This window comes from Aotus nancymaae, unplaced genomic scaffold, assembly GCF_030222135.1.
Source record: "Aotus nancymaae isolate 86718 unplaced genomic scaffold, 86718_ANA_hifiasm-v0.15.2.pri h1tg000040l, whole genome shotgun sequence".
NCBI lineage: Eukaryota > Metazoa > Chordata > Mammalia > Primates > Aotidae > Aotus > Aotus nancymaae.
The window spans coordinates 66,537,201-66,562,208 of NW_026988454.1; the positions used below are offsets into that span (position 1 = coordinate 66,537,201).

Below are 25,008 nucleotides of genomic sequence, written 5' to 3' on the forward strand. Positions count from 1 at the left end.
CCAACTTGACCTTATCTGATCTTTCTGGAATCTCCTGTATAAGTGAGCCATAGTGCATCTCTCGCTATCTTCGTAGCTATCTCTTGTTAAAAGTGCATCATTGGGTGGTTGGAAGCCGCCCAGAACCAAGTCTCTAAGTCGCCTCGGCCACTGAGAAAATGACTCCTCCTGGAATAGAGTCCATTAGCTGGATTCCAGTTTTGAAAGACCTATAAAATCTCCATGCTTCTTTTTCTTTCTATCCAAAACTTTTACCTCCTCCAGCCAGGTGTTGCCCAGATGTGTAAATACCACCAGAAAACTCCTGTTGTCCTTCTACGACAATCTTACTGCCATCGGGTGGCAAGGAGGTGGCGGATGTCTGTATTTTTGAACAAACATTCTTAAAGTTGTTCTGAATATCAGCAGAATGGCACACACCCCTCTTCAAAGTGTTTATTTTCTCAGTGGCAATTAGTACCATAAACGAGAGGATGAGTGACCCGTCACTGGTGTTCTCACAGATTTTTATGGCAGATGAAACAACTGCCTCCAAACGCACCTCCAGGAGCCGAATCTGGTCACCCACAGTACCAAAACCAAGCCGGGAATCGAGTCTGTAGGGGGTGATTCGTGAGCACAACAACTGTTTTTGGGACGAGTTGACTTTTTCTTCATGCTATCTGTTGTGTTTTCTCAGATGAGAGAAAGAAAAGGCGTTTCAAATTAGAGATCTCTAAGAGATAATTAGCAAGTCTCCTGGCCAGCGTTTGTTTGAACAGCTCCTATTAGGGAACTGTGAGCATCGTTAAGTTTATTCATGCAGACTGTATCCTTTCTGTAAGGAATATTCATGTTGGACCTTTGTTTTCTGAAACAAAACCCGACAAAAAGTTGGTTGATATTTAAGATATCGGACTGTGGTGAGCTATGTATCTCTACATATCAATCACTCGAATTCTATTTTGCCATGAAATGTAACCTCTTCCCCTAATGTCCCCCTCGCTGCTCCCCATAGGAAAACTCCCCGGCCGAGCTTTCCACGGTGAAAACAATCACCCCCCCAAACCCAATCCATTTAGAAAAAGACGCACTTCTTTGGGATTAAAGACAGTTAATTGTATTTATTTCCTCTGGCAATGAATTCCGTGTCGCCACGGCTTCAGAGAAAGGAGAAAGAGAAAATAAAGCCCCAAACCGGCCTCGCGCACGCCTTCTGCCCGCGACTGCCCACGGGATGGGCCCGTGGGCGAACCCTGAGTCCTCGGTGGGGAGACCCAGTCAGTCCGGCCGACCTCGGCGGCCTCCGGACGTCCCCGGCTCTGCGGGGCCGCGGCGCTGGACCGAGCGCTCAACTACCCAACTTGGGAGAGCCGAGGAGCGCGGGTCGCGCCCAACACCAGGAGGTCCCGGGAGGCCGAGCGCAGCGGCGGCAACCTGACAGCGCCGACCCCGCACCCAGGGCTCATTAGGAGCGCAGCGGCCGCGCTGGTAGAGTAAGATCCAGAGCCCCGAGCCTGGGCGCGCGGGGGGCGGTGCGAGGCCGACTCGCGTCACTCAGCCCTATTGGCCAATGAGCGCCTCGCCCCTGGCCGCGCCAGGCCAATGGGAGGCGAGGAGGCTGGTGAGTGGCATTGAGGGAGGCGGGAGAGAGGCAGCCCGGGAGTGAAGTTGAAGCTAAATCCTTAAGCTATAAAGAAGTTACAGGGGGCAGTTTTCGGCTTCCAATTAGGAATAATAGTGAACTGGCTTCGTAGCAACTACGGAGGACCAGGCTTCTAAAATCACTTCACTCGTCCCAAAGCTTGCATCCTCCTCTTTTCTGCCACGCACCCCTCCCCCAATTCATGATCCAGAAAAGGGAGCCGGGAATGCTCTGCTCCTCTCTGCCGGTGGGAAGCGGAGAGGCCGGCGGAGTCGCTGGGTTGGACGGTAGGCATGAATACAGTTAGGAGATGGGCGCCCCCGAACCCTCTGCCGCCTGTGGGGACTGAAGGTAGGTGAAGCAGAAGACACCTCGCGCCCGCCCAGCGGCCACGCAGCTCGGCGGCGGTGCGGGAGAGGCCGCGGCGCCTCCCACTCCTGGGGTGCCTGCGAGGGGCTGTCGCGAGCGCGCCACCTGTTAACCTGGCGCTGCCGGGCCCCTCTTGTTGTCGCCCCTGCTGGGCAGCCAGAGCGCTAGGTCGCCTTGGGAGTCCCGAGGGACTTGGTGTGTAAGTGTCACTTTTTGAGGAATCCCTCAGACTTGAGATCCAAGTTAAAGAGGTAGCCAAGGTCCAGATCTGCCAAGGTCGGGAGCTGAAGGCCCCGCCGCGCCGAGGAGAAATTCTGATTTGCAGAAACCTGCTTTCCTGGGACGTGCGCCCAGCCTGGGCTCGGGCTCGGGGACCCGCGGAGAAAAGTCCACTGCGGGTCTTCGAAAATATGCATTTTGTTGTTTGGGCAGCTTCCAGGGGGTCTGGAGGATGTGGCTGGTATGGGTGAGGGAATGCCAGCATTATTTGCAGGGAAACTGTCTCGCTGCTGATTTACCCGTTTCTTTAAAAACAAACCCAAAACGCCTGGCTAGGCGCTCTGAGGCCCTTCTCAGCAGTGTTTTTGGAATTGGGGTGAGTGTGTGAGTGCTTGTGGAGCCGCGGATCTCTTACGCTCTGATGCTATTGTCTTCACAGGAGCCTGAAAGAGTTGTCTGGGGTTCCTGCTCTTCCCAAAGGGGCTCGGAGCCACCTTAAATGCCGCGAGACTGAAGAGCAAACGTCGGGGATTAGTATGTCGATTTTCCGAGGACCAGGGTTCCCAGCGCGGAGTGGAAGAAAAGGCTGGCCCCTCAGGGGTCCCGCCGGCATTTGATACCCGGACACCCGCAGGATTGCCCAAATTGCGGTGGATCAGCAAATTTCCTATCCTGCATCCCGCATTTTCAAAGAAAATAGTTTCTGTTCATACCCGCTGGCCTTTTACTGCCATCAATACACTGTTCCTGGTGCAGATCCTTCAGCCTCTTCATTCAAAGTATGTTTTATGTTTTTGCCAAATATGATCTCTAATTGAAAGTTTATTTTTTGGTTTTGGATGAATCTGCGGAGCTTACGTTGTAAGAAGAAAGGGGGAACAAGACACAATGAAAGAAAAGTCCAAAAATGCTGCCCGGACTAGGAGGGAGAAGGAAAACAGTGAATTTTATGAACTGGCTAAATTACTGCCTTTGCCCTCGGCTATCACCTCGCAGTTGGACAAAGCATCCATAATCAGACTCACGACCAGCTATCTTAAAATGAGAGTGGTGTTCCCAGAAGGTAAGTGACTTTGCCCAGATGGAATTTCAGAGGCAGAAGGGGCAGGGGATTTGCCAGGCGAGAAGCCTACACCACTGACTGGAGAAATTCGTACATATTTACTTAGATACTCTGCAAAGGGAAGTTTAGCTCAGCTGCTTCACTAAGGTCCTCACTGAACTCAGAATTTCTGTTGCTTTTTCGAAGCTCCCTCTACTTCCCCATTAATACTTTCTCTTCAGTTCATCAGATATGTTTGGTTGGGAAGCAGCCCAACAGTCCTTTTGTCAACACTTCAGATACTAGGCTCAATTGAAAGTACTACTAATCCAAACATGACTTTCTTTTTTACTCCTCTTGTTAGAATTGTGTCCATTAGAAAGCAGGAGCACTACCAAATTCTGTATTTTTTGCCAGGTTTAGATAGACCCATGTACCTGGAGCTAGCTAAGCCGGATAATAATTTCTGTATATGTCTGAAATTTTGCAAATGAGTAACAGGCCCATTTGTGAACAAGTATGCCTGAATTTCTTCAGTCTCTTACATAAATTCTAAGCAAACTTATTCTGAGTTTTCAAGACATTCACAGATTATGAAACTAACTCTGGAGCTTGATGATTTGTAACTCTGGGCTTGATATTATCTGTAAGATAATAGGCTAGTCCCAGAATACAGAAGGTTGGATTAAGATGGCTAGCCCACTTAGAAAATATCTTTTGGGTGGCAGGTTGGCAAACGGATTCTGAGAAAATTGTCTTATAAGGCCTAGAAGTTAGAATAGCTGAGCTATTGACATGATTTAAAGCTTGTATTTAGATTATCAAGATTCACCATGTGAGGACAGAACAGCTTTCATAGGACACTGTCCTGTATAAAACCATTTATAGTTACTAGAAAAGGACACATTTCTATTTGCCCATCTTTTCCTTTACTTGCATTTAAATAATAAAAACAGATTTAAAAAATGTTTTAGAAATGTCATTGCTGGCAGAAAGGGATTCAGAAATGTAAAAGAGGGATTACTAAACAAGCAAACAAACAAAAATTCGGGAGAAAGAATTCTGTTTATTTACAAATGAGAACTTCTGATTTGACCCCTGGAAGTTTTTGTTGTTGTTGATTTTAGATGTTTGGAGTTTGTGGTTTTCCATTAAATAAATGGATGGGCAGGAAACAGTCATTATTGGGTTTGGAGTTTCACTTTGCTTGATCATGACATAAAAGTCATTATCTAAGTCAAAAGCCTGCAAAACATGCTCCAAGCGAAAGGAAAACTTTCAAATTATAGTTCAGTTCTACCTTCAAACTACAAGTGATGTTTTAGTCATTCCCTTTAAAGCTGTTCCTTGAACAGTTCTCCTCTGACCCTGGAAACCGCGGGAAAAAAGAAATCAAAGCCCAAAGTACCAGAAAAGTTGAAAAAAAAAAAAAAAAAAGGAAAAGGAAGGGGAACTTAAATACTAAAAGCTACATTTCCCATTCAAACTGTGCTGAGAATTGTTGATAGGATAATTACCATTATACCACACTGCCTTCTATTTAAAAAAGAGATCTCGTTGTCTTTTATACTGTCAGCGCCTACTTTATAAAAATAAAGCTATTGCGAACTCCGCTAGCCGCACTGTTCCTAACAGGATTATTAGCAGTGATTTGTCAGCCCCTGCGGTCTCAGTGGGCTCCCTTTCTGCGTGATTTCCAGCAGGTCTCGTCAATTATCGGTGCCGATGTCGCTCGCTGTTTGATCAGAAGCAGCATATGGTGCTGCTTGTGGGGCTGCGAGTAATCACGGGAGGAGAATAGCTGGGCGGCGTTCTGGGGCGGGGAGCGAGCGGGCCGGGAGAGCTCGGGGAGTCGCCCAGCCAGCGACGCTAGTCGGCTTGGTGCAGACCCGGGGCAGGCGCAGCTGGGAAGATAACGGGCTGTTTTCTGCTGTTGTTTTGTTTTTGTTTTTAAAAGAGCGAGCTTTTTTTGTTTAATTAAGTGCTAACTCTAGACATTATAAATCGCGTTGTAAATAAATAGGAACAAAAAGTAAACTCTCACAGCCAACCTCTCGTTATTTTTAAAGAGAGCGCGGAGGAAGGCTTCCGCTGGAGTCCCCTTGGTGGCCAGGACGGTCGCCTCTGGCTACTTTAACAGCGACTGTGCTTTCTGCAGCCCCCTTACCTTCCTCCCGAACCCCTCCTTTCTCTCCCTTCTGTGTGTGTGAGTTTATGGGGAGGAGAAGGTGGACGATGTGTGAACTCTGGGCACATCATTTATTTCTCCGGCTACTGTTAAGCTCGTAACTCACCCTCAGCCTCCACCCAATGAGCTAGACAGGGTCATGAGAACAGCTGGCTCCTAGGGATGAGGTTTTAATTTTGACGGTGGACGAGCCTCAAAAACCCCAAACCCAAACACAGCTCTTTAAAATATTAAAGAATAACAACAACAACAACAACAACAACAACAAAACCACAACAGCTTTCAAAGAAATAAAATAGTCACAATCGCAGGACCAGGCCAACCTGCAGGGGGTGCCAAATTTGGGTTCAGTGTTGACTGAAGGCAGAGAGTGGACAAGATTGGGGTCCAAGGCAGTTGGGGAAACTGATCACTTTACATTGATGTAATTTTCTCTCGTGGTGTTAGATGGAATTTGTTGGAAGATGAAATTCATCTTTATATCTGTCTTGAAGCCATCCTAGCACATAGTAGGTCCTCAATACAATTTTAAGGTTGGGGTAAAGATAGCTATAAATGTCCTATCACAGGTAATATATGGATTTATAAGGTATATAATCTAAATAATTATTAATCTGATGACATAGCTCTAGGTATGAAAATGCTGTAAAACTTCGGTTTTGTTCACATAATATTTCATCTGTAATATGCCGTAATGCCAAAGGGCTATAAGTTAAATGAACAAACAAAAATCATTGCATAATTATATTTGAAAAAATAAATATCCTTAAATACAGGCAATTCCCGTCCAAATACACTTTTTTCTTCTCTCAAGGTCTAGTAGCTTCCTTGCCTGGGGGCAAGTTTCAGCTTTTATTTGCCTGAGTAGATGAAATTGAACTGTTTAGGTGAAAATAAGGGGGAGTGGTAGGAGAACAGAAAAATGGGATATGGGTACCAGGAATAATTAAGAAAAAAGCATTAGATTGGAGATTTCAGAGGAAAAAAAAGAAAATTAGGAAAGCTAACTGAGAAATCACTAACACTTCATATCTCCCAATTAGTGACATATTCTATTCCAAAGTAGCCTTGCAAAGAAAAAATTGAGGCACATAGAAATGTAAAAATCTTTGACGTTGTCAAAGTCAGAGGGACAGGATCTAAAAAAAAAAGAATGACTTTATTTTTGTGCAAAATAGGACAAATTCAACTAGAAAGATATATCCAGCTATAAATAAATTTTGGCTGGGGGGGTAGTGGCTTGCATAATAAACTTTGAAAAGATCAGATATATTTTCTTATCTATAGCTATTCAGAATCTTGGTAACATCACATTGCCATTTCATTAACAAGTTGTTTTGGGAAAATAAAAATAATTGCAGAGTTGAAATTAGTAACTGCTCAGGAAAGATCGTCTCTACAACAGACAAGGATGATTAAACAAACTTCCACAGACGGTTTCTATAATATGCACCTCAAGATTGAAATCCTTAACGGTGTTATATTTTTTTGAGGCAGAATACTGAAAAAGAAGAAGAGGCCCCATTTCCCACGTGGGTCAGTGATTTAAGGCTGTTTTTCTTGCTTCTTGGGGAAATGATTGAGCATTAGGTTTCCATGTTTATTTTCTTACAGAAGTTTTTCTCATTTAAAGGCCTTTAAACACAGTTTACTGCTCCATGCTGGTTTTCTGTGTTTAATTCCAGTTTTGATGTTGACTTAAAATGTGGAGTGCAGAACTAAACTACGTGCAGAGCATTTGCAAGGCAGATTTATGTGCTAAATCAATAAAAAAGAATACTTTTTTATTTAACGGGAGAGATCGCTAATAAAACAGATAAACAACAACAACAGCTATTATAAGCTATGGTAGGATGCTTTCAAGCAGGGTACAATTACCCGTCTGACGATAAAACGGGGCTGAATTTCTCAAGGACAAATCTAATTTCTAGGGGAGTTGTTTTCCAGTTCTGGGGAATCTTGGCAGCTTCCAGCTTTTACAGACTCAAGTGTAGACACAGAATGTGAATCCATAGATTCTTGTCACATTCTCGGTCCCAGGTATTTATCTGGAAAATAAGGCTTGCACCTTGCTAACACCTAACGATTTTAATGGGCCACCCATTGCCAGTCTTTGATCCCTGACATTTTAAAATTTTGTGTGAAGGAAGGGGAATCTCAATTATTTAGGAATGGTCCTGCTACTCTAAAAGTGCTAAAACAGTGTCCACGGCAAAGTAAACTTCCTTCCACAGGTAGCCCCACCGAACAGTCGGCTCCTGCACCTTGCCACTCGGCTTCGGTGGCTCAGGACCGACAGGAGACAATTTTGTCGAGGCCCCCATCGCGCCTCCCGCACCGTCCAAAGCACTCAGCCAGCCAGGTCTGAGCGGTGTGTCCCATCTTCTGTCCGCAGTGGCCCCAGACAAGGGCCTAGCTTCTGGCCTCAGTTCAGAGTCTCCTCACTCCCCAGGCCAGCCCAGGTGCCGCCCCCTGCCCGGCTCAGAGGTCCCGCCGGTGCAGGTGTGTGCCCGCCACGCCTCCTGCCTTCCCGGCCACTGCTCCCTAAGAACAAGCGGTCGTCTAAACCTTAACTTGAGGTCCGTCTGTTTGGGCCGTTCCAGGGAAGGCAGGTTAAATGCCGCCGTCCGAGTCCCTGCGCCAAGTTGAACTGAAGTGGGATTCGCCTGCGCCTTCGGGCTCGGCGGCTCCAGCGCGGGCCTCTAGGGAGGTGGCATCCACAAAGATGGGCCGCATTCGAAGACCTGGAGTCCCAGGGCGACATCGATTGACGTTTTTCGGCCGCCACGCCGGACTGTCTCATAAACAACCCAGGTTTAGTCTAGACCTGGCCGAACCCCGCCCTCCCTGGGTTTCTGCAGTCTTTTCGTGGCGGGCTTCAGCTCTGGCAGCCAGGTTGGCCAGCAGGCTCGACCCTTACGGGAAGTCCAAACTAAGCCCAAACTCGGAGGCCGGAACTCCGCGAAGGCGCATAGAGAGAGAGGTGGGGGTCAGCGCTGTGACCTTCGGCTCTACCCCACATTACAGTAACATTAGTGGATTCCCCGGACAGGGCCGCGGTGTCTCTGGCCCGGGAGCGGCAGCCAGGAGAGGTCAGGTCCCTTGCCGAGGCAGGCACACACTGTGGGGTCCAGGATGCTGCGTGGAACAAGACCTGGCCCCTCGCGCTCGCCAATGCCCTCGGGTCAACCACCCCGGCCCCTTGGTCGGAGAGGGCGGCAGGCAGGGTGGGCAGCAGCGCCGGAGGTGGGGTTGGGTGCCCCTTCTTTCGTGAAGCGGCCTCCTGCCAGTGAGGCTCCAGGAGCTTGGTTCGGGCTGGTAGCACCCATTTACCGTCCGGTCCCTTTTATTCTCCGAAGAGCCGGGCAGCGGAGGCTCCCGGAGCCTGAACACGAAGGCCGCTGGACGCCTCAGCGAGGGGAAGGCTTGGACAGTATGCATTTAGCGAGGATGAGCAGGACCAGCAGTATACATAGGATTTGGAGTTTTCAGGATTACCCCCTGGGCCAGACTCTCCTACATACTCTCAAGGGACACCCAGTTGGTTGAGGCAAACTGTTCAGGGACCGCAGTGGCCTCGGCCTCGGAGGGCTTTTCCCTCCTCAGTCACCAAGTCGTGGTCAGGTAGTGGTAACAGCGCCTCCTCCCCCCTCCCCCGTTTCCTAAAAGGGACCTCGATTCGTTGGGGAGGTGAAGGTTCCTGGGAAGGACTGCAAGGAGGATACATTTCTATTGAGATGTAGTGTTTATTTATTAAAAGAAAGAAAAAAAATTAAAAGAACAGAAGAACACGCTCTTCTCTTCCTCCTCTTCCTGTCTGAGTGAAGGCGGTGATGTTGCCGGGTCTGTAATCTATATTTTGTCAAGGGTATGAAATTCATTCCGAAGGAAAAGCTCTATCAATTTATTTTTGCTGCTTGCAATAACACAGCTGGATGATGCTTTGAGCTCACGCTAGACTGGGGCTCATCATTCATTCGCCAAGAACGGGCCTAAATGGTGCCTGTGGGATTAGGTCAATTTTAGTGGATCTACTTCGCCTCATTTGGTTACTAATTGGTTTCTTGTTTTATAAATCGAAATCTCATTTTCAGGAAATTACAAAACCCGTGCAGTCAGTCCATTGAGGTAATCCTTGGGTCAGGGGGTATTTAAATGGAAATGGCTCAACTGAGCAAGGAGGGTAAAGCAACAGTGAAACTTGCCTGGGTTTCACATGAAATGTGAGCTAGCCCTTTAGATCCATAATAGATACATCCCTTCTAATGCTACTTATGTAAATATGATAAACCAGACTTTAAGGGAAGAGGGGGGCCTGGGAGAAGCAAAATTTATCAGCTAAGGTTAATGTGGCATATCTTGGAAATCTTCCAAAATAGATTCTGTTTTCCTTTGTCTTCGTCCACTTTAGCTCAGGAAAATCCTTTTGTCTAAAACCCGATTTAGTTATCGCCTCCCTCACAGAGCTCCTTTTCTCCTTTGCAAAACCCCGTTCCCTCGGCCTCACCGAATTACAAGAGAATCTTTAGATCTTGTTCCCACTGTAATCCCGCCGCAAAGGGAGCTGGTTTCCTCCTCATTTTAAACAGACAATCAAAGGATTTGCGAATTTTCTGCGGTAGGTCAAGTGCAGAAACGAAATCTCAGCTTACCCCCTCGCCAACTGAAATTGGGTGTGCCAGCGCGCGTCACCAAAGGCAGGAGGCGAGGGGGTCCAGGAAGAAGGTCTTCAGCCCACTTCGAGACTTTAGGGAGGAGGGACACTTTACTAGGACTTGGGGAGGTGCTCTCGATATTAGATCGGGAAAGCCCGGCAGGTAGACAAGAGTAGCCAGTCCCTTATAAAACATTAACCCAGACACAACCGTGATATTTTGACGGGGAACAGAAAGAGTAGGCAACGCTCCGTGAAAGCAAAAGGTTCTTTAAAAGGTGGCGGAGGTGGGGCAGGAGAGGGCGAGGGAGGCCTCTGTTAACCTGTGCCGGACGGGCTGTTTATTAACCTGTGGGGAAGTCTTATTTTCCCCCGTAGGCGCATGCTAATGAGGCCGAAACCCGAAACAACAAACAGCCTTGGTTGGCGCCCGGAGTTCAGAACCAGCATTTAACCCGAGCCCAGCCAGGGGGATTTTCAGATCATTCTGGTTGGGAGACCGCTTCGGGTGTCTCCCGGCCGCTTTGGGAGACCCTCAAAATTTTAGGTTAAAGACATTTTGTAGGCCTTAAGTTCAGGCTTCGCACCCTTCCGGGAGCCGCGCGAGACCTGTCCCCAGTCGCAACGCAGCCTGCAGCCTCCGCCCGCTCCGGGCTCGCCCGAGTGCCCTGGCTCTTTGCCCGAGACAAGCTTTGGGGTTTCAGGCCTCCGTGGGCCCCAGAGCGCCCAAGGGCCAACGTCGCCGGCGCCCTCGGCTTTCCCAACAGGGTCCTTTCCCCTTTTTCCTATGCGACCTCCGCAGCCAATCTCTCCTGTCACTCCTTCTGAGTGGGTATGTCTGAGCCGGGATTTAAAAAGAAAAGAGCAGGTCGTGACAGAAACTAAGGAGGATAGGTTGGCTGAGACGGGAAGAGCGAAGCATGTGAGAAGGCGAAGGGGTGTGTACAGGTGACTGTGGCTGGGCCCTCCCAGAACGGTCCAGGAGGACCCCAGGGACCAGAGCAGTGAAGTCACTCCGGGGAGGAAAGCTGGGGCGGGCTAAAGAGTCGGGAGGAGTTGACCGGGAGCCAGAGAGGTAGACGAGTCCCGAGTGCGGGCGGGGAGCATCAGTGTTTGCAGAGTGGTGGGGAAATCGTTAGATTTATTTAGATGAGCAAACACCCAGAAAGACCGGATTTGAGCTTAAGGGGCGCTCACGGTTCCTCGTTGCCAAGGCTTTGATCGCTTGCCTAGGAAGCAGCTCCTAGCCAACACCTTTTGAAAATCCAACTCCATGTTTTATTTTGAAAGATCTGCACCAACCTCATATTACAAGGCGAGTGTTTATCATTGTGTACTTCTTGGTGATTTCCCCTTAACGCAGTGAATCACCTTTCTGAGGGGTGAGGTGGGGAGGTCATGTTAAACTTTATTTAATGGTGTAAGAATAAAAGGATTTAACTACCTAGTTAAAATAATTTTAGCAGCAGCACTATTAAAAATATATTACCCATAAATAGCTTAACACAGGTCTTCGGAAGCTTTTCTGCCTTCTTTTTCTTTTCTTTCCTCAAAAGGGCACTTTAGCAGACTCCATATTAAATTTTTAGAAATAAGCCACAGGAGTCCTGAGCTTTTTATATTTTAGCTATCACCAGAGAAAGTTTGCGGCAAAGCCTCCAAAGATCTTAACGGGAAAACATCAAGGAGAGAAAGAGACGGTCTTTGTTAATAGAATACAGTACCTGGAAAGTAGAAAAGTTAAACGAGCCTCAATTCGAGACGAGAACGAAAATATTGCAAAATGTTGTTAGCACCCCAAAGTAACTGACTTCTGAAAAAGCCCATGCGGATTTTGGTGCGGGGCAGGGGGATGGGGGCATGAGTTGTCTGTAAGGCAGAGGTCTAGAAGGGGAAAGGAATAGGAAGAAGGGTTGAGCAGGGATGCTGGTAAAAGTCAGGCTGTAAATCAGCCGCCAGGGAACTAATTTTTCCGAAGGGGATTAAAGTCAGAGGCCAAGGGGAGGAGAATGGTAAGAAGCCCCGCAGCCAATCAGAAAGCCCGCCAGGGACCCGTTGGACCTGGCCAGTCTTCTCAGGTCTCTGCGGGCTGGCAGTGGCATTCGCTGGGTGTCGGGACCAGTTCGGCCTCGGGAAAAGGATGACAATGAAACTTTGGGCGAGAAGCAGAGTGCCCTCATCCCCGTAAACACACTAGTGAACCTACAGGAAAGTTATGTTATCAGTGGGGTGCAATGTTGGAGCCTGGGCCACTTGGAGTCCTGCCAGGTAGCCCTAGGCATGGGCCCAGCCCTCCCCGAAAAACTAGATCTGGTTCCGGAGAGGAAATCTAACCTCTGCTCAGAAGCCGAGGGCGGACTGAAATATACACGTTCCCATCCCCCGCTGTCCATGTTGAGAGGGCTCCCCTGTGGTATCCAGTCAAAGGGCCGGCGCTCGGGTAATACAGTTGCGGAACTGGTCCCAAACTGCCTGCCAGATCCAGGTTCAGTGCTACAGGATGTTTCTGTGTCTCCACAGGGCTTGGCGAGGCGTGGGGCCACTCGAGTCGGACCAGCCCCCTGGACAACGTTGGCCGAGAACTGGGCTCCCATCTGCTCCAGGTACAGGCGCAGGTCTTCCGGCGGCACATAAGCTTTGAGGGTCTGAGTGCCTGGCCCTGAGTTGGACTTTTAGTTTCTCGGAAAAAATAAAGGGGCATCTGGACTGCACGTGGACCTCTCAGAGCCCAATAGCTGCTACAAGTAAAATTTCAGCTTTTGCAGATGATGCCTCAAGAGGCTGAGAGGGAGGCAAGGTGACAAGCGAGACATGGGGTTTGGTAGGTAGCCCAGTCAGGCTCCATCAGGGCGACCTAACCGAGAGGGGGGGGCACCATTTGTCTCCATTGGGCTGAGGGAACTGAAACACCCCAGATCAGGCAGAAGAGGCAGGGCCACATCTCAAATGAAGGATTTACAAAAAGGAAATAACAGGAATCTGGTAGAAAGACCTGTCAGTGCTTTAAGCCCACACCTTTCCCATCCAGCTGCATCTGCAACTGGTTTTGTCTCCCTGTAGTGTCCGGGTTCCCTCTTCTCTTTCTATTTCTCTTCACGCCAGCCCAGGCTGGGTGAAGGCCCTTGCTTAAGCACACCCCCTCCCCGCGACCCGCCAGATGACGAGTTTAACCAATTCGAGGCTTCTCATTACCTTGTGGTTTGTAGTGCTCACAGTTTTTAATCGCTCTTTGGCTGCTTAAGTTACAGAACAAATATTTTAAATTGCAAAACCCCAGTGGCATGTTTAGATTTTGCACTTATCCCCAACTCTGCACCATCATTAGTATTATTATTCAAGTCCCCTGGGAGCTACTCTCCTGGGAGCCTTGAACCTAAGCAGCATTTGGGGAATTGAAGCCAGTTTTCCCTGTGGGCTGGCATGAGTGGCATCTCTTGACAGGAGCTCTTGTTCCTACCACTATCCTATACCTCTCTCCTTCCCAGACATCGAGGAGATTTTAGTTTCACGGAACAAAGAAAGGGCTTGGGCAAGCATTCTCTCACTGACGTGGCCTCCACACCTTTGATTTTATCTAGAAAGGCATTTAACTCGAAGACATCTTCTATCAGATTTCCCTGTATCCTTTCCCCAATCTTTTCATATTCCCAACTAATTTTCCTCAGAAACATAAACAAAAAACAAAACCCAAAGTTTCCCTAACCCTTTCTATCTCTTGCCAATTTATTTCCTCTTCTTCACCCTACATTGCTGTCCAGACTGACTTACATTCCCAATTCCAATGGCCCATCCCCTCCCCATTCACTCCCACATCCCTGCAGTCTGGCATCTCTCCCACCCATCATGCTCTTCACAGGCTCCACCACATTTTGATAGCAAGAATTAGATGCTCATCTCTTATCCTAAAGGTGCTCACTCATTCTACAAATTTGGGAGGAGCAATTGCATGCCAGACGGAGAGCCCTGCTCTCATGAAGTTTACATTCTAAGGAGAACAGCTTTACAAGGCCCACACAGGGGCACTGTGTAGTGTACCAGGTGGGATAGGTGCCATGGAGAAAAATAAGGAGAGGAAGGAAGAGTGGTGCCTTTTAACATAAGAGATGGTTGGAGAGGGCCTCACTGAGAAGGTAACACTTGGACTAAGACCTGAAGGAGATGACACTGATGATTTAACATTCTCTCCTTCCCTCAGTTTCTAAAATAGCACTGTTGCCCAGATTCTTCTCTCTCTGCCTGCTCCCTTTTGATTTCCCCACCACTGGTTGGCCTGCAAATGCTGTAATTTCCCCAGGGTTCTAGCTCTGTTTCTCCTGTCACAGGTTCAAGGCCACCCGGGTAATCTCAGCCAACATCAGCCTCTCAACTCCTTTCTCCACGTGAACCCAGCTGGTTTCTCCAGTCTAGACTCTCTTCCTGAGCTCCAGATTTTTGTTTTCTACTGCAAACTGGACACATAAATGGAAATCTGCATACACCTGAAGTTTAGCATCTCCAAAACAAGAATGTACTATCTCCCTCCCCCAGAATTCTACTCATACAAAATCTCACTAAATCTTCGTTAATGATGTCACCTTCTACTGAATGCCTTCACTGAAGCCTTGACATTAACCTCTCTCTACCACCAATTAAGTCCACATCCAGAACCATTTCTGAATTAGATTCTCCCCTTTCTAACTGCCCCTTGTGACTACCTCATTTCAGGCTTGACCAACTCTGCTGCAGCTGCCTTCTCTGATATCCTCTTCCCCTCCCCTTCCTCCTGTAGATCACTGTCTACATTCTGCCAAACAAAATAAAATTAAACGAAGGCCACATCTAAGCATGCTATTCTCCTGCTTAGAAACCTCTGTTAGAACTCAAGTGCTTACAGAGCAACTCCAGGTTTCTCAAACTGACATTTCAAGCTCCAAAATCTATCACAGGTGTAGCTCCTCAGCCCTGTCTCCAGTACACCAAACTCATCATCTCAGAATACACTAGATTGGCCCTATCCCCAGACCCAGACTTTGCCACTTCATTCCTTCTGTCTAGAATGCTCTTTCTTCCTCCTCCAGTCCAAGCTTCCTGTTCAAGGTTCTGCTCAAACATCAGCTCCTCTAAGGCTTGATTGTCCCCCAGGCCTCTGGTCACTCAGGCTCTGGGCCCCCTGCCTATTCAGCAGTCTGTCTGTTCAGCTGTGTGGTCATTATAACTGTCCTCACACCAGTTGCCCCTGCTGGACTTCCTGCTCCTTGAGAGCAGGGTCTGACAACTCTTGTCTCTGCCTGGACTGAGGCCTTATTCATAGAGATAGAGATAGTGAAAGTCTTAAGACTTTCCTTCATGGAGAGCCTGTCAGTTTGATGTATCAGTGGAAACATACACACACATACACACTATAGCACTACTCTATGGGCTTGCTCCTTGCAAAGCCTCTCATCTTCTAGACCCTCTTCTCCTGGACTCTTTCCAGAATCACTGGCAAGCTTTCTTCTGTCTACAAACTTTATACTGCCAGCCCTTCCATGTTGACTGAGCAGTGCCTACTGCACTGCTATTCCCAAACCCTGCTATTACTCTTTCCATTACAGAACAGGTAGGCTGTGATTCTTCCCCACCAGAACTGTGTGCGTGTGTGTGTGTGTGTGTGTGTGTGTGTGTGTGTGAGAGAGAGAGAGAGAGAGAGAGAGAGAGAGAGTTTGTTTTACGAATGTATTTTCTCTGTTCATTTCAGTGGATCCTGAGTCTTAGAGGCCACTAGCCTTGTCCACCACTTACTCTGTATCTCTCCCATTGGGCTGCATGCCACAGATGCCTACAAATTTAGAATGAACAAAAGGGGCTCATGTGGCTAGTTTTCTATGCCCTGTTTCCTGCCAACTCTGCTCCATTCCATCTCTCTACACTTTTGGTTAAAATCTCTAACTTCTGTCCTCCTGCTCCCATTTCTCCAGATGGCCCAGAGGGCTCTCTATTCTCTTTATTTCTGCCTCCCCAGACCTTGGATGGCTTCATCTTCGTGGTGGCCCCGGATGGGAAGATCATGTACATTTCAGAGACAGCCTCAGTCCACTTGGGTCTTTCTCAGGTAGGTGAGTGGTTCACATTCCCCACTTGCAGTGTTTACAGCCAGAAATGTAAGCAGGGGTAAGGGGCTGGGTTGGAGGTTGAGTGTGCTTCTCTAAACCTTTTATATCCACATTTCTGATGCTGGAAATCTCATAGCTGGCAGGAAGACTCTTAAATGGATCTGGGTCTCTCCATTTCTCAACTTCCCTTCTCCTTTACCTTCCACTCCAGGCCCAAACAACGGCTACTTTTTTGAGTCCCTACCATAAGCCAGACAACATGAGAGGAGGTTACATATTTATTTCATGATGTCTTTATCAGAACTTTGCCAGGGAGCTGTTGCTGCTACTACTGTCATTATCATCATCATTATTACTGCTATTATTATTATATAGACAAGGAAGCAGAATCTTAGATGGGCTGCAAAAGATAGCAAGAAGCAGAGCTGGAATTAGAACTCAGGGCCGATTCCAGAATTCTGGCTGCTGTCCTCACGGTCCTGCAGTTCCCCTGGCCTAATCTGTCAGTCCCTTCACCGGGCATTCCACCGCCACTGGGGCGGCCACATCCTCCTCTTTACAGGTAGAGCTGACCGGAAACAGCATTTATGAATACATTCACCCGGCAGACCACGACGAGATGACGGCGGTACTCACCGCCCATCAGCCCTACCACTCTCACTTCGTGCAGGGTAAGGTAGACACGTGCCTGGGACGCTCAGGCCCCTCGCAGCCTGCTTGTGGTTTTCCCCCAATTAGTCGTGGCAGAGACACGTGCCGCCACGCTGCCAGTATCACACGTCCTGAGCTTCCCTCCGTTCCTCTTTCCCAGAGTATGAGATCGAGCGCTCCTTCTTTCTGAGGATGAAGTGCGTCTTGGCCAAGCGTAATGCCGGCCTCACCTGCGGCGGCTACAAGGTGCGTAGCTGGAAGATCCGCGCCGGGTGCAGTCAGAGGGCGGCAGGAAGCGAGGCGCCGCGCGGAGTAGGAAGAATGTCCCCTCCCCCTGGACTTCCCTTGAGGGAGTCCCCAGCTTGCGTCCAAGGAGCCCAGGCCAGGACGCTCCAGGAGGGCCACGGAAATTTGTGAACACCTGGGGACTACGCTTAAAGACAAAGTCTGACTGGGTCCCAATACTGGGTGGCCGCGGGGGCTATGAATTTGTGACCCGTAGAGATGGGCCTTAAGGGTCCTTAAGGCCTCTGAAGGGGCGGGTAACTTTGGTGGATTCCTAAGAGTTTACGCATAGAATCAGATGAGAGGTTAGAAACCAGGGCTTTAGTTCGAAGCTATGCGTCTCACGTGAATGTCGTTGAACGTCTTTAGCAGGTTTCAGGGCCCTACTTCGGATGCGTTAGGATTGGTGGGGCCAGGCCTCTGCATTTTTAAACACTCCTAGGTGAGTTCAGTGTGGCTGTGCAGTCACTTTTCTAAGACCCCTTGGAGCACCAATAACTTTGGATCCCTTAGTGCATGGGTGTGGTCCGCAGAGCGCTTGTGGCTGAGTGGAGTTTCAACAAGTTTCAACCCCTTCTCCACCTTTTGGGGGCTCTTCCCGACTGTGGCTGAGTCTCCCTTTCTCTCCTCTGCCTCAGGTCATCCATTGCAGCGGCTACTTGAAGATCCGCCAGTACAGCCTGGACATGTCACCCTTCGACGGCTGCTACCAAAACGTGGGCCTAGTGGCCGTGGGCCACTCGCTGCCTCCCAGCGCCGTCACGGAGATCAAGCTACACAGCAATATGTTTATGTTCCGCGCCAGCCTGGACATGAAGCTCATCTTTCTGGACTCCAGGTGGGTGGGCAGGGCCGGAAAAGGCCTCCCCTAGCTTGAGGGCTGCCCTGCTTAGTGACTGAGAGCTTTCCGTTTAAAACTATGAGCCCATTTTGCAGACGAGGCGACTTAACCGGCCCTGGAAAGTGAGGACGGACACCTAGGTCTCAGACGGCTATCGAGGGTGGTGGGGGCATCCCTGCACCCCGCGCTTGCACTCATCCCGCAGGGATTGCTCTCCGCAGGGTGGCGGAGCTGACGGGGTACGAACCTCAGGACCTGATTGAGAAGACCCTGTATCACCATGTGCACGGATGCGACACCTTCCACCTGCGCTGCGCGCACCACTTACGTAAGACGCCACCCTGCCCCGTACCCAGCCAACCTTGGCGCGCGTCCCCTGGTCCCCTGGTTAGGGGGGTGGGGAGCCGGGATTTAAGTCCTTCGCAAGAGGACAGGTGGCAGCCCGGCTAGCCGGGTGGTGGTGGTGGTGAGGGGCTGCTCCGACACTAGGCCCACGTAAATTCTCTGACATCCGCGGGGCGCTAATACAGGCGGAGGAAGCGTTCCTGCGCGAAATCCCCCCAGAAGGTATAGTATCCTCCTATTGGTATTTTTTTTTTTCCCATCTGCGAACCACACTAAAAATGAACAAAAACCAGGGCTGGCGCTCACGTGCAGTGACTCGCCTGGCTTTTGGTACAGCTTTGCTTTGAGCCTCATCTCCCGGGCAGGGAACATGAGCGCCAGAGTTCAGCTGCTCAGAGCCTTACTTCCGTAGGTAGAAAAGCGAATCTGGAGGAAACCCCAACTCTGTGTTCCCCCCTTTGCTAATGGTGAAGACATCTGGCCACCCTAGTATCATCCCTATAAGGGTGACCGGAGGGTTCCATGCAATTTAAGAGAACAATCAATTCCTGTCATCTCTCCCTCCTGCCTGGTGCGGTTATTAGAGCCCATAGGGGGCCCTCAATTCTCACCACCAGGGATTGCATTTGGGACCAGTCCCGGGCAGGTTGGTTCATCACCATCTGCCTCCTGTCTCCCCATCAGTGCTGGTGAAGGGACAGGTGACCACCAAATACTACAGGTTCCTGGCGAAACACGGCGGCTGGGTATGGGTACAGAGCTACGCGACCATCGTGCACAACAGCCGTTCCTCCAGGCCACACTGTATCGTCAGCGTCAACTATGTCCTCACGTGAGTGCAAGATTGAGACCCCCTTCACCCACTCCAGGCGACCCTGGTCTCTGCGAGAGTGTGGGTGGTGGCAGGGCCGGGTTAGACAAGGCTGGGGCCAAGAGAAATGCCAGTTTGACCCTCGAATGCTGGCTGCGCCAAGAGGAGGCAGGTCGAACACTTTCATCTTTTTGAAGAGGCTTTCTTCGTTATATTCTAGAGAAAGATTTAGGAGTTTTTCCACCACAGTCCATATTTGCTTTCTTCTCTTTCTTTTTCTCTTTTAACCTTTTAAGCGAACTCTGCATTAAATAAAACTTAATGCGGCAGAAAGAAAAAGAGAGGAGAGAGAAAGAGAGAGAGAGAGAGGAAAGGATTCAACGTACGGAGGCATTTATGGTTAACAAACAGGACATCTGTTTCATTTTTTCAAATCTGGGGTTTGAAGTTCTTAATTTTATCCAGAGTCTCCAATCAAAGTTAAGAGTTCTGAGAGGGTTGTTTTCCCCCTGAAACCACAAAGGGGGCTTAAGTGACCGGGAGGATCTGACTTTAACTCGCAGAAAGCAGAGGGACCCGAGCGAACTCTGCAAGTTTTGGCCGGCGCCTAGGCCCCGCGCAGAGTGTAATCGCTTCACTGAGTGAGGAACTGAGCTCCGGTTAACACTTGCGGGCGCGACTGACAGGGAGGCTACAGCGGCCTGCATTTGAGCCTTATTCTTTCTAGAAACAATAATCGTTTCTGGTTGCCAGTGTGGCCCGGCAGGCTGATCACGTGGCCTGGTGTGTGACTGGTGAAGAAAGCACTTTCTGTATGTTTGTGAAAGTCGAATTGCTTAGGGTTGAATACTTTATGAATAACTCTTGTGTGTGCAGTTGCCACTCCCACCTCCCCACCCTTTTTTTTGGTATAGGTTGAAATTCTTGTGATTTTAGGGGATCTCGTGGGTTTACTTCGGAAACTGGAAGCGTTGACACACCAGGCACTTAGTAGAATGATATTTAGACATTAGGAAGTTGGCTAAAGGGTGCTATTTGGAATCAGACTGTACTGTAGGTGATGAGGACTAGATTCATTTCACGTTGTTTTAAATTGCCAAATTAAAAATGTAGTAGTTGGAAATATTATGCTTGGCAGTAAGACTGTTTATTCCGTGTCTTGTTTAATAAGTAAATTTAATTCAAGAGACTTAGAAAATGAATTTGGCTTAGATGAGGATTCAACATTCAAGAATAGTAGCTGGCAATTAAGAATAATCTTTTAATTTTTTATCTTAGAAACAGTGTTAATATATAATTTTTGTAATAGCAAGAAGGCTGTGTATTTTAATACAGAACAGATAACAACAATATTTTGGGTTTCATGAAACAGAACCATCAATTTTATGAAAATAGTTCTTCATATTATTAAAATAAATGCAAGAGAAAATGGCAAGGCATAATTCATAAAATAAGCCACTCTGTGAAGCAGTAGTATTAAAGGATGAAAAATTATGTCTGCTTACCATGGAAAGGAAACGGACATTCTTTAAGAAGGTGCTTTGTATGTCTGAGACATCACAAGCATTACACATACACTCTGTTCTCTGGTGGGTGCCTGTGGTTAGTAATCATTTTTTATCAAACAGCAGGGTATATAGTCGCACAGAGCCATATAAATGATCTGAATGCAAGTTAGACCTCCCAATGGGTAAACTTAATTTATGTTTGGAGTCATTTTGAAATATTCTGTTTTGTTTTCCAGTAGATAAGTGTACATTTTTTCTTCTGTTGATTCTGTCATTCCTGACTTTACATACTCCTTCAGAACTGCAGGATTAGATGATCAACTTTATATCAAATTAAAAAAAAGATGTAATGGGGATAAATAAATGATTAATAGAGGGAAAAAGAGCATAGTGCCCATTGTTAAAACATTTTATACCTCTGAATGAAAATGTAAATAAACTCACAGAAGCATGTATACACAGCACACAAGATAAAAAGCTGAAATTCATTACCCTTTTATGAGTCTCAGCTTCAATTTCTTGTATAAAAAGTCTTAGGACAATTTTTATAGCTGCAAATGTGGAAATTGCTTTCAATGAAATGTCATCAAGTGGCTCTGTGTGTGTTGACAGGATTTTCATAATGAACAGGTTGCAGTTTGTTTGATGTGCATATCACACATCTGGCCGGAAGTTACTAATTTACATTGTCTTAGCAAATTAAATAGATGACTATTGATTCTCCATGGTTGTAGTGAACTACCACATACTTTTGTTTTTAGGGCTACTTCCCTATGAAGCCTGAGAATGACAAGTGAATTCTTTCCAAATACACCACCTCAAACAATGTACTTAAAACCACAAGCTCTCAAATAGTTTGACATGCCAGATGTTTTCCAAATTTAAACATTTTAATAGCATACATTTTAAAGGGATATTCATGTCATGAAAGTAGAGATTTTAAATAACCATTGGTCAAATGAGGTTGTGATGTTTTGGTGGAGGCAATATTCATAAGCTCATTGATTTTCTAATTTCCTGATTTATTGCTGAAGTTAAAATATGCCTAGAAAAATAAGTTATTATTATCTAACAAAAGCAACAATGAAGAGACTTATTTAGTAACCTTGTTTTAATAAGCAGTTGCAACAGGAACTATAAGAAAACGGAATGATTTAGAGGCAGGTAGTATACGCACTGGCGCTTTTTACTTACTTTTGTATGCCCACCATATGTTCTGAAAATCTGCAGAGGAGAGTGAGAAGATATTATGATTAAATTCTGAAAATTCCTTTAGTTTTTCTGGGTCTCTGAGGTTCAGTGAAGCTTCTATAGTTCTTCATTAAACCCTCACTCCAAAACAAAACGAAACAAGACACTCATCAGTTCATGATTTTCTGTAAGACACACATACCCTGTTAGCTTTACTTTACACATTTAAAAAAGATTTTTCTTATGAGTGTCCTCAGGCTTTGAAATAAGTGTTAAGTATGACAGGCCCTGCTCTCTGGTTATTTTCAAGAGGGTAGGTGAATGGAACTAGTGTCTAGTAACAAGGGTGTTGGGCAAAGTCCAGAATATATGGAGAGTAAAAAGAAAGTATACTGTATAAAGACCTAAGTGATTTTTTTCTTGAATTCATATTTTCTTGAGTTTGTTTAATTAGTATTATTAATTATTCATAGCCAGTTCAGATGGAAAACTTTAGTTTTTAATGTAAAGAAAATTGAAAATGTGGAACACCTAATAAACTATGAAAAATAATTTCTAAGAAAATTAAGAGTATTGGTTCTATTTATGTTTTTAGACTACATACATTTTTAAAATAAGAAATATTCTGCCACTTTTAAAGATAACCCAATGAAGTATAAAATTCCTATTTTAAGATATTTTAAAATATAAACTTTGCAAATATAAAAGCTGAAAGAGAAGTAAATGAATATTCACATTCACATCATCTACATCCAACAACTGTTAATATTTTCCTGTATTTGCTTTATATCTCTACCTATATTTGTGCCTACTTTTAATGTGTATTTTTTTTCCTCCTAAATCATTTCAAAGTAAGCTACAGATAACATGGTGCTTCATCCTTGAATAGCATTTTCCTATATAGCCACTGTACCATTTATGATGGCACATTTAAAGTGTTCAAAATTATTATGTGTAGAGCTTGCAAAAATATAGTTGAGAGCTAGTTTACTGGTGCCATTAAAAACAATCTGCCACTAATATTCATCAAGTACTCATTTGCGTATGACCTCAATTAGGCTGATTGATAGATGATATTTTGTGAGCAGACTTTTGTAGGAGAGTTCTAAATGATACTGCATTTAAATTAGATTTCTAATAAGACTTGCAAGCTAATACAATTCTGATACTATGTCTGGAACATAAAAGAGAGAGAATAAATTTAGTGAGTGATTTGGAGATTTTGGAATCAGAGAGATTTAATATCTTAACTTCTTTTTCTTAGCAAAGACGGCTTCTCTGCTTATTTATTTTCTAAGGTTAGGATGGAACATTGCTTTTCTAGAAAATCTCACATGGTGTTTTAGAGTGATTCACTGAACATATATGAGTAAGTAGTTTTCTGTGTTAAAATTTCTATTTCTGTGTTACTAAAAGCAGAACAAATAGAGACAATTTACATTGATAGTGTATATAACATTTGCTGTCTACTAAATACCCCTTTTGAATTCATAGAAAAGTTAGGGCAAATACCAAAGGAGATATACAGTACTTCCTTCATGTCAAAGAAAAAAAAAGGGGTATTGTAATTACTGAGGATTCCATACTTTTTGTTGTTGTTTGCATATCATAGTATGTTAACCATAACAATTTATCATTATGAGAACCACTGTAGTTCTTAGAATTAAAAAGGATTTTAAATATTAACATATTCTGTAAATATAAAACCTGACATATCCTCACTATAGAGCAGCAAACATTAAAATGTTCATACTGCTTTTCTCTTTTAAGTACATTGTTGGTGCTGAGTTAATTTGGGCTTTCAAATTTGAGAAAATTATTTATTTAAAGACCAGTGATATATTATTATTATTACTAGGAGTTTTTAGAGAATTTTTTTAAAAAACTTGACCAATAACATGGTTGTTGAGTAAATTTTATTTTCCTGGTTAGCAAAATCACTCTTATATTATAAACAATGTAAAATAAAGCATCTTTTCACTTAGCAAGCTACAGAAAATAGAAAATAATTTACTCTTATGCCTCAGATCTGTGCAGCATTTGTAGAGACTTAATCTTTTTAATCTTCCAAAATAATAATCATGCACTAATGTATAACCATAAATTAGATTTGATCCTTAATTGTGTTTAATCTTTACTGTGATAATATTGAACATCAGAGTCACAGTTGTTCTTTTCAGATGATCTTTCATGTAACTTAATGATTACAAAAAAATTCAAGGCATATTTGTATTAATGCTAATTTTATAACTACCAAAACAGTTAAAAGGAAGAAATGGGAGATTTAGTCTCTTTTGAAATACAAAATACCAGTACCCACTTAAATAATCTTATCCTTCATACACTTTGCCTTATAAAAGTATTTTATAAAAAGGATCTGTATTTGGTTTTGAATTCATCTTTTATGAACTTACGAACTTCGTATTTTTTTAAATAAATGTCGAATGCACATCTCTTTCAAAGTGCTGTCACATTGGTTACCTGACTTGCTTCTTTGATGGCTCTGCATAGTGGTTGGGTCAGAAATTGCTTTCTGTGTTTTTTAGGTGTGGAAACTGAAGCCCAGATATGCTGAGTAAGTAGTGAAACCAGAATTAAAAGCTGGTGTGTCACTCCTGCTGCATCTTGCTGTTCTCTGTGTATGGGGGTGTGGAAGGTGGTTGTGGGAAAGATGTCGGAGAGGCAGGGATGGATTTGAATGAGTGAGGCCTGTAGTGTTCGGCTCATAAAACTTCAAGATAGACTTTGATCTGAATTCATGATGAAAGATTAAGAAGCTGCCTCTTTGTTGTTGCTTCAGAAATGTGTGCAGATATTGACATTTTCCTAGCTAAAATTTAGCTGTTCTATCTTCTCAATGACATTCAATTAAGAATGTCTCATTTTTTCCCCATAAGTCTCACTAAGGACATTTTCATTTTGTAAGAAGAAAATGTAGCCTGCAAGCATTTTAGTTTTTACTGAATTGTTTGCCTCTGGATTATACAGGTCCATTATTGCTATAGTAATTATTCTATTTCTGCAACCAGATTAAATATTTTATGTTTTTGCTAAACAAAAGAGCTAAACCAAATATTAATAGATTTGCAAGCCAAGTCAGATGTGATGCAAATTGCCTCCTGTGGCAGGGGTGTATTTCTTACATGATGTGTGTGTGTCCATCCCCATGGAGATGGGACGGGAGGAAAGAATTGGCCCTTTTCTGCCTC

At 45.7% G+C, this 25,008-nt stretch overlaps 1 protein-coding gene across 1 annotated transcript in view; it reads left to right on the forward strand.

The window, feature by feature from the left end:
• Nucleotides 1-1,681: 1,681 nt before the first annotated feature.
• SIM1 (SIM bHLH transcription factor 1) overlaps nucleotides 1,682-25,008 on the forward strand; it is an 83,085-nt gene continuing 59,758 nt past the window's right edge. The window contains exons 1-9 of the mRNA XM_012438486.3: nucleotides 1,682-1,975; nucleotides 2,652-3,275; nucleotides 12,617-12,699; nucleotides 16,077-16,166; nucleotides 16,730-16,838; nucleotides 16,979-17,064; nucleotides 17,742-17,941; nucleotides 18,166-18,272; nucleotides 18,974-19,121. Coding sequence (XP_012293909.2) covers nucleotides 3,101-3,275; nucleotides 12,617-12,699; nucleotides 16,077-16,166; nucleotides 16,730-16,838; nucleotides 16,979-17,064; nucleotides 17,742-17,941; nucleotides 18,166-18,272; nucleotides 18,974-19,121 — 998 coding nt within the window. The 5' untranslated portion in view covers nucleotides 1,682-1,975; nucleotides 2,652-3,100. The remainder of the gene's footprint in view (nucleotides 1,976-2,651; nucleotides 3,276-12,616; nucleotides 12,700-16,076; nucleotides 16,167-16,729; nucleotides 16,839-16,978; nucleotides 17,065-17,741; nucleotides 17,942-18,165; nucleotides 18,273-18,973; nucleotides 19,122-25,008) is intronic.